Source organism: Oncorhynchus clarkii, chromosome 16 (genome assembly GCF_045791955.1).
Source record: "Oncorhynchus clarkii lewisi isolate Uvic-CL-2024 chromosome 16, UVic_Ocla_1.0, whole genome shotgun sequence".
Classification (NCBI taxonomy): Eukaryota; Metazoa; Chordata; class Actinopteri; order Salmoniformes; family Salmonidae; genus Oncorhynchus; species Oncorhynchus clarkii.
This window is the reverse complement of record NC_092162.1, coordinates 62,427,608-62,440,412: the sequence shown is the minus strand read 5'-3', so window position 1 is coordinate 62,440,412 and position 12,805 is coordinate 62,427,608. Positions and strand designations below refer to the sequence as shown.

Here is a 12,805-nt window from a genome sequence, read left to right as displayed (position 1 = left end):
GGCTCCCGGGCAGAAAATGGTTTAAAATTACTCCCATTTTCTAGCACTTTCATGCTTGGCTACAACAGTATGGCTTGCCCTGCCAGGGACAGGATGGAATGGGATGGGGTGGGGGTAGATGTGATGTAAGTTATGACAGAAGTCTTGATGGCTTGCTGCTACTCTTTCTTTTTTAGGCAAACTTGCTTGTTGGCTGGCCACACCCTCCCTCCTCTCAGAGAGACCACATGATCAGGTCTCTCTGTCATGACAAGAGCAGTGTACAGAAGGGAAGTATAGATTCAACTGTCCTCTATTTCTAGGTTATAACTTATACACTACCCTGCCATACCAAAATACATATTACAAACTGGGTGGCTCGAGCCCTGAATGCTCATTTCCTCACAGCCGTTGTAAATAAGACAGTATACTACGGTATGACATAACATTCATTTTTACTTTAATTATGTTGGTAACCCACTTACAAAAGTGTTAAGGCACCTCGGGGGTTGGTGGTATATGTATATGTGTCCAAGAACAAGCACGATGTTCTAACAACTGAACTACAGAGGACCATGCTCTACTAACTGAACTACAGAGGACCATACTCTACCAACTGAACTACAGAGGACCATGCTCTACCAACTAAACTACAGAGGACCATGCTCTACCAACTGAACTACAGAGGACCATGCTCTACCAACTGAACTACAGAGGACCATGCTCTACTAACTGAACTACAGAGGACCATGCTCTACCAACTGAACTACAGAGGACCATGCTCTACCAACTGAACTACAGAGGACCATGCTCTACCAACTAAACTACAGAGGACCACCTTACATTCTACTGCTGGCTTGTCTCTGAAGCTATGTGCGGTTTGATCTGGTTGGGTCTGGTTCATTCTTGAATGGGACACCGGGTAGTTGTATCCAATCGTTATTCAATGTATGAACCCTAAAGAATAAACCTTGTTTGGATCTGTTTTAGAGAGATGCGGCTCAATCACACCAAATGGGTGCATGCACAGTTCTGGAACCAGAGACTGGAGGAGGGGGGGAGGAGGAGAGGGAGGGGGAGGTGGTGGAGGAGGAGGGGAAGGTGGTGGTGGAGGGGGAGACTGGGAACAGGGGAGACAGGCATTCTCCTCAGGCAGAGGAATTGTGTGCATGCACTGGCAACTTTGACTGATGGTCAAGCAATAAAATAAGTTGTGTTGTGGGCAATTTGATGTAGCACAAGTAAAGCGCCAATATCCATTTATCATATTCCTCTTTTTTATCATTGAAGATCGTTGTTTTTCACAGCCTTTATAAGTGTACATTCTCTGTGAGATGTTCCCGGTCTCTGCCCAGTACAGCCCCAGACCACTGCAGCCACCATCCTCCTGCTCTGGCCCTTATTAGAGCCCATCTACCCAGCAGAGCCTCCCTGGCCCCTAGCTACCCCCCTTCCCCTCCCCACCAGCATGTAAAACCAACCACTGCCACCACCAGGGTTTAGCCCTGCTACCTCTCTATTGATTTTACACTGTTTTTATCTCCTCCTTTGCTCCTTTCTCCAGGTCTTTTTAAGTAAATAAACACCAGATTTGTCATGTTTGTGCAGGGAGAAGGAGGAGGAGGGATGGAGGGGGGACGAGGGGAGGTAGAGAGGGGGAAGCCAGGTCCGGGTTCGGACTGGGTCAGGCATGATTCATTCTGCCATCTCTCTTTCAGGCAGAGAGATCAGGGGAGGGGAGGGGTGGTGCTGCTGAAAGGGAGTTGAGGTGGAGCCTGTGGAGCTTTGTCTCTGACCCCCCTCGCCCCTAACCCCCCTCCACACCCACCCCTGCCTTCCCTGGTCCGCCCTGGTCCTAAATCACAGTCTGTCAGTGTGTTGGCAGAACAATAGGCCTCAGCTCCAGTGGACTGGACACGATGGCTTTTCTCCGTCGTTAGTGTGAGCTATCCTACTGCCCTCCACTGGCCCTCCACTGGCCCCAGAGCACCAGAGGCCCCCACAGGGCCTCACAGAGACCCGCTGTACAAGCTTAGCCTGACAGGCTGGCTGCAGGAGAGGTGGACGGAGGAGGAAGCTACCTACTGGAACTAGCTGAATCTACAGTAGCTCTGTAGCAGGGTGACCAATGTGTTCACATACACTGAAATAACTTAATTCTGGTTGTGAGAGGAGAGAAGATAAATAAACACAGTAGTGTAAAGGCTTTGGAGACATACTGTATGCAGAGATAGACCAGAGAGAGATAGGAAGAGAGAGATAGGCAGAGAGAGATAGGAAGAGAGAGAGATAGGAAGAGAGAGATAGACCAGAGATAGATAGTCAGAGAGAGTTAGGAAGAGAGAGATAGGCAGAGAGAGATAGGCAGAGAGAGATAGGCAAAGAGAGATAGGCAGAGAGTGTTAGTGTTCAATAGTGTTCAATATTCTTTTACCAGGTCCTGTATCCTGTCCCGTTCTGAGTTTATCTCCATCTACACATTAGCACCTATGATCGCTATCTGATCACCCACTGTCCCTCTCTCATCCCTCTCACCCTCCTCCCTCCCTCTTTCCCTTTTCCTCTCTCATTTCCAGATTCAGTCTCCCCCTTCAACATTTCAAGAGAGCTCAATCTCCTAACTGAAGGCAGATCAATACGTCAGCCCCCAGACCCCCCTGCCCAGCAGTTATGATGATGTTGCCCTGGCCTGTGTTGCTGCTACAGCGCATTGAGCAGCGGATCGAACCATTGCTGTCAGGGGGGCTGACGGAAAGCATGAATCACTATTAGTGGAGCTGCTGTTTCGCCCCTGTCTGTATGTAAGTGTGTGTACGTGTGTGTGTGCACTGCAGTAAATGCATGTCTCTCTCGCTCTCGCTCTCTCTCTCTCTCGCTCTCTCTCTCTCACTCACTCACTCACTCACTCACTCACTCACTCACTCACTCACTCACTCACTCACTCACACACTCACTCACTCACTCACTCACTCACTCACTCACTCACTCACTCACACACACACACACACACACACACACACACAGATGCAGAGTCCATAGACCTCAGACAATGTTTGATTTAAATCCAAATGAGAAGCGCAACTAAAGAAGAGATGGAGACAAGTGCCTGTGCGTCTGCAGCCCTGCACCCCCCCCCCCCCACCCCCCTACCTCCAACACAGACACGTACTTCTTTGTCTCACCTCACTCTATTAAGTGTCAATAGGCATTTGACCCACCCGAGCCCCGGGAACCTGATCCAGCCCACACACCACCTCCCGCCTCGTTATCACAGAGTGAGCTCAGTCTGCTTGGCAGGGAGAGGTTCCGGTTACCCCTCTAATCTCATTGGGAAGCTTTAGCCGCGGCTAGCGGATACCTGCGTGTCCAACAAGCAGCCTAGACGCTAATATTCTAATAGCCCCATGACTGGTGCTAGTGTTGTGTGTTTCCGTGTGTGTGTGTGTGTGGATAAGTGTATGCGTTTGTCTGTATTTGTGTATGGGTTGAAGCCCGGTCTGTGTGTGGCTAATATTTGAGTTTACAGGATGCAATTTGCCTTTAATACAGCCCTCCTAATGTAATTTGGCGTCCGTGTGCTGGGCTGTGCTGGGAGGTGTACATTTCTGCTGACTGCCTGTGTTTTGTGTTCATATGGACGAGGAGATCCAGTGCATTAGGCCTCCTTTTCACCGTTTAAACATGATGTGCATGGCGACGGAGGCCGGGGCATTACACAAACAAGGAAATATGTATTTGATTAAAATATATTTGATCTCTTTATTGATTAAAAGGGCCAGTTTGCTAATGGAATGTCTCCGTTCGCTCCCCTCTATAGGCTTTCCTGTTTCTCTGTCTCCTCCAAGGAAGGTAGCAGGGGGACATGCTATAGAAGATGGGGAGCATGTTTTAGGAGAGGGTTTTTATCAGTGGAGAGATTGTAGGGGAGGGATAGCAGAATCTGACCGTAGACACAGTTTCGGTTTCATAGCAACTCCAAAGTCAACTGGACATACTGTTTGAATGAAGAGGTAGGTCTCGTAAAAACATGTTCCACATCTCGATGACAGATTCTATGAATGACTGCTTAGTTTAATAAGTGACTTACTTCGTGTGTCTCTCTGGTGGCTCCAAGACATTGGGGTCACACCCTCACCCCATCAGTCAGATCATCTCAACCCTCAGAGAGAGAGAGCGAGAGAGAGAAAGAGAGACGGACGGGGTGGGGGGAGATTGAGAGGAAAGTGGTATAGTATGTGTGTGATGGAGAGGGTGTGTGTTTGATGGAAAGGGTGTGTGTGTGTGTGTGTGTGTGTGTGTGTGTGTGTGTGTGTGTGTGTGTGTGTGTGTGTGTGTGTGTGTGTGTGTGTGTGTGTGTGTGTTTGTGCGTGCGTGCGTGTGTGTATGTGTGAGATAGAGTTGAGCCTGAGTGAGAACAGATGGAGATGTGCTCTTTAATTAACCCTGCAGAATCACAGGGCTGAGAACAGGCCCCGGCCCGTGAATAACACCCAGCGTGCCCACGGTGTGTGTGTTTGCACATACTGGAACTGTGTGTGTCTGTGTAATATGTGTGTGTGGTGAGTTGTAGAACAGTCGGACCGTCGACCCTGCAGCCCCCCTCCCCTCCCTCAGAGCACAACGTTTTATTTCTCATTAGCAGCCAGCAAACTGCTGGGGGATGAAATTTGCTAACAGGAATTAAAAGTGCATTAACACATCTGAGAGATTCATTTCTGCTAATAGTTTTACTAGTGCTCTGACCTTTCAGTTCATTAGAGGACTGTACCAGGAAAGGAGGGGGAGGGAGGGAGGGAGGGAGGGAGGGATGAGGGGAGATAGGAGGGTTAGGGGTTAACTGTGTTAGGCTAGCGCAGGACAAGGCTGGCCTTGTAAACTGTTGGAGCTGTGTTTGTCTTTCCTTTATGTTAATGTCTATCTTACTGGAAAGTGTAATTATGAATGCTTTAAAAACAACCCAAAACACACAGAAACACGCAGTAAAAAGTTTACAAAAGATTATAGAATCACCAGTACTTGCTTTAGGCGATATCAATGCATTATCATACTTAATATGGATTGATAGCTCATAGACAGTTTCCTGTTCTAGATTCTGTCACTGTAAAATGACTGCTCTCACTGTAAAAGGACTGCTCTCACTGTAAAAGGACTGCTCTCACTGTAAAAGGACTGCTCTCACTGTAAAAGGACTGCTCTCACTGTAAAAGGACTGCTCTCACTGTAAAATGACTGCTGTCACTGTAAAAGGACTGCTCTGGCGTTAGCTCCAGTGGGGTGTTTCTACACAGTCATGTCTAACCTTCCTTCAGTTAACGAACATAATTTATTCATTTATTCATTTATTTATACCACATGCCTTTTCAGGTCTGTTAGTGCTCAAGTGTATCACTTACTGGGACGGTTAATTGTTTATGAACTTCACCCTCCCCCTCCTCCCAAATGAAGAGAGAGTCAAGAAAAGAGGGGGGTGAGGGGGGGTGGGGTGATGGAGCGGGGGACAGACAAAAAGAGAGAGAGAGGGAGAGAGATAAAGAGAGAGAGAGAGAGAGGGAGAGAGATAAAGAGAGAAAGAGGGAGAGAGATAAAGAGAGAGAGAGAGAGAGAGAGGGGAGAGAGATAAAAAGAGAGAGATGGCATTTGGCAGAGGGGAAAGGGTTAGAATAATGCATGTAATTTAGAAGTAGAGACGACACTCCAGGTCTAGCCATCACTTTTAGCCCTCCTCTCCCAGATCGCCCAGCGTGGCGACATAGATAGATAGACACACATATAACAGGCTGAATTGACTTCACCAAACAGGGCAACTAAAAGGGAATTAATGTTGTTTTCTCCCACTTTTATTGGAAAGCAAGCGAGGCATGTAACAGTGTAATTTGCTTTGCCCTGTTCTCCTATAATTAGCACCGTACAGAAATGAAATAACATTGACGAGACGCTCAATAAGCCTGATCTATAGTGAAATGAATCCTGCTATCGACACGACGAACAAACAATACAATTAAGGGAAAACAGGACATAATAGAAGAGAAAGGTGAGAGGAGAGAGAGAGAGGTAAGAGAGAGGAGAGGGGAGAGAGAGGAGAGGGGACGAGAGAGGAGAGAGGGAGGTAAGAGAGAGAGGAGAGAAAGGAGAGAGAGGAAAGAGAGAAGAGAGGGGAAGAGAGAGGAGGTGAGAGAGAGAGGAGAGAGGAAAGAGAGAGGAGAGAGGGAGGTAAGAGAGAGGAGAGAGAGAGAGGTAAGAGAGAGGAGAGGGGAGAGAGAGGAGAGGGGAAGAGAGAGGAGAAAGGGAGGCAAGAGAAAGAGGAGAGAAAGGAGAGAGAGGAAAGAGAGAAGAGAGGGGAAGAGAGAGGAGGTGAGAGAGAGAGGAGAGAGGAAAGAGAGAGGAGAGAGGGAGGTAAGAGAGAGGAGAGAGAGAAGAGAGGGGAAGAGAGAGGAGAGGTAAGAGAGAGGAGAGAGAGAGGAGAGAGGAGAGAGGAAAGAGAGAAGAGAAAGGGAGGTAAGATAAAGAGGAGAGAAAGGAGAGAGTGGAAAGAGAGAAGAGAGGGGAAGAGAGAGGAGAGGTAAGAGAGAGGAGAGAGGGAGGTGAGAGAGAGGAAAGAGAGAGGAGAGAGAGAGGAAAGAGAGGAGAGAGGTAAGAGAGAGAGAGAGGTAAGAGAGAGAGAGAGGTAAGAGAGAGGAGAGAGGTAAGAGAGAGGAGAGAGGAGAGAGAGAGGAGAGAGGAAAGAGAGAGGAGAGAGGGAGGTAAGAGAGGAGAGAGAGAGGAAAGAGAGAGGAGAGGTAAGAGAGAGAGAGAGGAGAGAGGAAAGAGAGAGGTAAGAGAGAGGAGAGAGAGAGGAGAGAGGAAAGAGGAGAGAGGGAGGTAAGTGAGAGGAAGAGAGAGGAGGGAGAGAGGAGAGAGGATAGAGAGAGGAAAGAGAGAGAGAATGTATTGAGGAATAGGATGTGTTTTATCTGCCTGGGTTGACTATGCAGGATAATTAATTCATCCATAGTTAATGAAGGCCAGGCGAGGAACCAGGGATTAAACATGAAGCACGGGAAGGATACAATTAGAGATACCGGCCTAGTGATTGTTTTCTTGTTGCTCTCTCTTGTTGTTTTACTTTGTTGACGGCCAGTGTTGTGTATTTACTGTCTATTTAAAATGAGCTGGAGCATGTATGTTATTCCCTGCCTCCCTCCCTCCTCTGCAAACTACTTTACAGCACTTTTCTAGTCAGAAACCCACACAGCCGAAATGAATCCTTTCTGAGCCTTTTGGAGCCTTTTAATAGACTGCAGACGGGTCCCTCTAGTATTGATGACTGAACATTGAACCCACTGCATTTCAACCAGACACATAGATACAGTAGAAGAGGAGTTGGCTAAAGCAGAAGCAGCCTGGTTTCTAATCCAGACACTTACAGGGGGATCTTTTCTGGAGTAGCATGACATTGCCCCAAGGACACTAGGCCCTTGTTAAGATAAAGGTATAGGTAATCTGATCTTAGATCTGTGTCTATGGGTAACTACCCAGAGCAGGGGTGCCAGTGACAGTGACAGGGGGGGACCTGGCTGAACTTTCTGGCTCAGGTGTATCCACTGTAGTCCCCGTCTGGCTACAGTCTCCGTCTCACCGGAGGCCTGGAGGGGAGCAGAGTCTGGGAGGCAGCGCAGAGCAGGGGGGGAAGGGCTGCCGGAACGCTGCTGTAACCTAACGGAAGGCTGGAGCATCGGGGCGGCGGATATGGAAGAAGGATGGTCTTTCAGGAATTACGAGCCATTAAATCAGAGGTGGGAAGACTCAAGGTTCCCCAAGACTGCTGCACAAGGAATCTGGGGCCGGAGAAATATTGTTTATGGTTTAAAAGCCCCAGCGATGGATTTATAAAAGAAACATTCATCATTGCAGGAAAACGGAACAAAACATTCTGGAAATAAATACTCACTCTATAGGTATACTTGTCACCCGGACAGCACAATAACAAGTGAATCTGGAGGAAGATCCTTCATTCTCTGGCAGCTGGCCCCCAAACATGCCATGTCTGTCCAAGTTCAAGCCTCCCTTGGCCTCTCAGTGGCTGTGTGGCTCTGGATGTGTGTGTGTGTATGTGGACACTCTTTGTTTGTACAGTGTTTGTGTGAATAATATGTGTGCATTTACAGTGCATTCAGAAATGTTCAGACTCCTTCCCTTTTCCAACATTTTGTAACGTTACAGCCTTATTCTAAAATGGATTCAATATTTTTTTTCCCTCATCAATCTGCACACAATACCCCATAATGACAAAGCAAAAACAGGTTTTTACGAATTTGAGCAAATGTATTAAAAATATGAAACAGAAATACCTTATTTACATAAGTATTCAGACCCTTTGCTATGAGACACGAAATTGAGCTCAGGTGCATTCTGTTTCCATTGATCATCCTTGAGATGTTTCTACAACATGATTGGAGTCCACCTGAGGTAAATTTAACTGATTGGACATGATTTGGAAAGGCACACACCTGTCTATATAAGGTCACACAGTTGACAGTGCATGTCAGAGCAAAAACCAAGCCATGAGGTCGAAGTTATTGTTCGTAGAGCTCCGAGACAGGATTGTGTCGAGGCACAGATCTGGTTAAGGGTACCACAAAATGTCTGCAGGATTGAACGTCCCCAAGAACACATTGGCCTCCATCACTCTTAAACGGAAGTTTGAAACCACCAAAGACTCTTTCTAGAGCTGGCCACCCAGCCAAACTGAGCAATGGGGGGAGGGCCTTGGTCAGGGAGGTGACCAAGAACCCAATGGTCACTCTGACAGAGCTCTAGAGTTCTTCTGTTGAGATGGGAGAACCTTCCAGGAGGACAACCATTTATGCAGCACTCCACCAATCAGGCCTTTATGGTAGTGTGGCCAGACAGAAGCCCCTCCTCAGTAAAAGCACCTTAAGGACTCTCAGACCATGAGAAACAAGATTCTCTGGTCTGATGAAACCAAGATTGAACTCTTTGGCCTGAATGCCAAGTGTCACGTCTGGAGGAAACCTGGCACCATCCCTACGGTGAAGCATGTTGGTGGCTGCATCATGCTGTGGGGATGTTGTTTAGCGACAGGGACTGGGAGACTAGTCAGGATCGAGGGAAAGATGAACGGAGCAAAGTCGGGAGATCCTTGATGAAAACCTGCTCCAGAGCACTCAGGACCTCAGACTGGGGTGAAGGTTCACCTTCTAACAGGACAACGACCCTAAGCACACAGCCAAGACAACGCAGGAGTGGCCTTGAGTGGCCCAGCCAGAGCCAGGACTTGAACCCAATCGAACATCTCTAAAGAGACCTGAAAATAGCTGTGCTGCAACACTCCCCATCCAACCTGACAGAGCTTGAGAGGATCAGCAGAGAAGAATGGGAGAATCTCCTCAAATACAGGTGGGCCAAGCTTGTAGCGTCAAACCAAAGAAGAATCATGTTTGTAATCAGTGCCAAAGGTGCTACAAAGAAAGTACTGAGTAAAGGTTCTGAATACTTATGTAAATGTGATATTTCAGTTTTTTATCTTTAATAAAATAGTCAACATTTCTAAAAACCTGTTTTTGCTTTGTCGTTATAGGGTATGGTGTTCAGATTGAAGGGGGGAAAAATAATTACATTTTTACATTTCTATTACCCCCTCTCCCGCTCTATTACCCCTCTCTCCTCCTCTATTACCCCTCTCTCCTCCTCTATTACCCCTCTCTCCTCCTCTATTACCCCTCTCTACTCCTTTATATCTCCTCTCTCCTCCTCTATTACCCCTCTCTCCTCCTCTATTACCCCTCTCTCCTCCTCTATTACCCCTCTCTCCTCCTCTATTACCCCTCTCTCCTCCTCTATATCTCCTCTCTCCTCCTCTATTACCCCTCTCTCCTCCTCTATATCTCCTCTCTCCTCCTCTATTACCCCTCTCTCCTCCTCTATTACCCCTCTCTCCTCCTCTATCACCCCTCTCTCCTCCTCTATTACCTCTCTCTCCTCCTCTCTCTCCACCTCTATTACCCCTCTCTCCTCCTCTATTACCCCTCTCTCATCCTCTATTACCTCTCTCTCCTCCTCTCTCTCCTCCTCTATTACCCCTCTCTCCTCCTCTATTACCCCTCTCTCCTCCTCTCTCTCCTCCTCTATTACCACTCACTCCTCCTCTATATCTCCTCTCTCCTCCTCTATTACCTCTCTCTCCTCCTCTATTACCCCTCTCTCCTCCTCTCTCTCCTCCTCTATTACCCCTCTATCATCCTCTATTACCCCTCTCTCCTCGTCTATTACCCCTATCTCCTCCTCTATTACCCCTCTCTCCTCCTCTCTCTCCTCCTCTATTACCCCTCTCTCCTCCTCTCTTGCCCCTCTCTCCTCCTCTATTACCCCTCTCTCCTCCTCTCTCTCCTCCTCTATTACCCCTCTCTCCTCCTCTATATCTCCTCTCTCCTCCTCTATTACCCCTCTCTCCTCCTCTCTTGCCCCTCTCCTCCTCTATTAACCCTCTCTCCTCCTCTCTCTCCTCCTCTATTACCCCTCTCTCCTCCTCTATTACCCCTCTCTCCTCCTCTCTCTCCTCCTCTATTACCCCTCTCTCCTCCTCTATATCTCCTCTCTCCTCCTCTATTACCTCTCTCTCCTCCTCTATTACCCCTCTCTCCTCCTCTCTCTCCTCCTCTATTACCCCTCTCTCCTCCTCTATTACCCTCTCTCCTCCTCTATTACCCCTCTCTCCTCCTCTATTACCCCTCTCTCCTCCTCTATTACCCCTCTATCCTCCTCTATTACCCTCTCTCCTCCTCTATTAACCCTCTCTCCTCCTCTATTACCCCTCTCTCCTCCTCTATTACCCCTCTCTCCTCCTCTATTACCCCTCTCTCCTCCTCTCTCTCCTCCTCTATTACCCCTCACTCCTCCTCAATATCTCCTCTCTCCTCCTCTATTACCTCTCTCTCCTCCTCTATTACCCCTCTCTCCTCTCTCTCCTCCTATATTACCCCTCTATCATCCTCTATTACCCCTCTCTCCTCCTCTATTACCCCTCTCTCCTCCTCTATTACCCCTCTCTCCTCCTCTATTACCCCTCTCTCCTCCTCTCTTGCCCCTATCTCCTCGTCTATTACCCCTCTCTCCTCCTCTCTCTCCTCCTCTCTTACCCCTCTCTCCTCCTCTATATCTCTTCTCTCCTCCTCTATTACCCCTCTCTCCTCCTCTATTACCCCTCTCTCCTCCTCTATTACCCCTCTATTACCCCTATCTTCTCCTATATTACCCCTCTCTCCTCCTCTATTACCCCTCTCTCCTCCTCTATTACCCCTCTCTCCTGCTCTATTACCCCTCTCTCCTCCTCTCTTGCCCCTCTCTCCTCCTCTATTACCCCTCTCTCCTCCTCTATTACCCCTCTCTCCTCCTCTATTACCCCTCTCTCCTCCTCTATTACCCCTCTCTCCTCCTCTTACCCCTCTCTCCTCCTCTATTACCCCTCTCTCCCCCTCTATTACCCATCTCTCCCCCTCTCTCCTTCTCTATTACCTCTCTCTCCTCCTCTATTACCCCACTCTCTCCCCTCTCCTCCCCTCTCTTACCCCTCTCTTCCCCCTCTCCTCCCCCTCCTCCCCTCTCTTCCCCCTCTCCTCCCCCGTCCTCCCTTCTCTTCCCCCTCTCCTCCCCTCTCTTGCCCCTCTCTTTCCCATCTCTCCCACTATTTTCCCCCTCTCCTCCCCCTCTCCTCCCCTCTCTTCCCCTCTCTCCCCCTCCTACACTCTATTACCCCTCTCTCCTCCTCTATTACCCCTATCTCATCCTCTATTACCTCTCTCTCCTCCTCTCTCTCCTCCTCTATTACCCCTCTCTCCTCCTCTATTACCCCTCTCTCCTCCTCTATTACCCCTCTCTCCTCCTCTCTCTCCTCCTCTATTACCCCTCACTCCTCCTCTATATCTCCTCTCTCCTCCTCTATTACCTCTCTCTCCTCCTCTATTAACCCTCTCTCCTCCTCTCTCTCCTCCTCTATTACCCCTCTATCATCCTCTATTCCCCCTCTCTCCTCCTCTATTACCCCTCTCTCCTCCTCTATTACCCCTCTCTCCTCCTCTATTAGCCCTCTCTCCTCCTCTCTCTCCTCCTCTATTACCCCTCTCTCCTCCTCTCTTGCCCCTCTCTCCTCCTCTATTACCCCTCTCTCCTCCTCTATATCTCCTCTCTCCTCCTCTATTACCCCTCTCTCCTCCTCTCTTGCCCCTCTCTCCTCCTCTATTACCCCTCTCTCCCCCTCTATTACCCATCTCTCCCCCTCTCTCCTTCTCTATTACCTCTCTCTCCTCCTCTATTACCCCACTCTCTCCCCTCTCCTCCCCTCTCTTACCCCTCTCTTCCCCCTCTCCTCCCCCTCCTCCCCTCTCTTCCCCCTCTCCTCCCCCGTCCTCCCTTCTCTTCCCCCTCTCCTCCCCTCTCTTGCCCCTCTCTTTCCCATCTCTCCCACTATTTCCCCCCTCTCCTCCCCCTCTCCTCCCCTCTCCTCCCCTCTCTTCCCCCTCTCTCCCCCTCCTACCCTCTCTTCCCCCTCTCCTCCCCCTCCTCCCCTCTCTTTCCCATCTCTCCCACTATTTCCCCCTCTCCTCCCCCGTCCTCCCTTCTCTTCCCCCTCTCCTCCCCTCCCCTCCCCGTCCTCCCTTCTCTTCCCCCTCTCCTCCCCCCTCTTCCCCTCTCCTCCCCCTCCTCCCTTCTCTTCCCCCTCTCCTCCCCCATCCTCCCTTCTCTTCCCCCTCTCCTCCCCTCTCTTGCCCCTCTCTTTCCCATCTCTCCCACTATTTTCCCCCTCTCCTCCCCCTTCTCCTCTCTCTTCCCC

The 12,805-nt window shown here is 49.2% G+C and overlaps 1 protein-coding gene across 1 annotated transcript in view; it reads left to right on the top strand.

Moving 5' to 3' along the window:
* Nucleotides 1–6,257: 6,257 nt before the first annotated feature.
* The window catches only part of LOC139367363 (RNA-binding protein 25-like), a gene marked incomplete at its 5' end in the record, with an annotated part of 65,375 nt that continues 58,827 nt past the window's right edge, over nt 6,258–12,805 (top strand). The window contains 2 exons of the mRNA XM_071105563.1: nt 6,258–6,305; nt 6,737–6,755. Of these exons, the coding sequence (XP_070961664.1) occupies nt 6,258–6,305; nt 6,737–6,755 (67 nt within the window). The remainder of the gene's footprint in view (nt 6,306–6,736; nt 6,756–12,805) is intronic.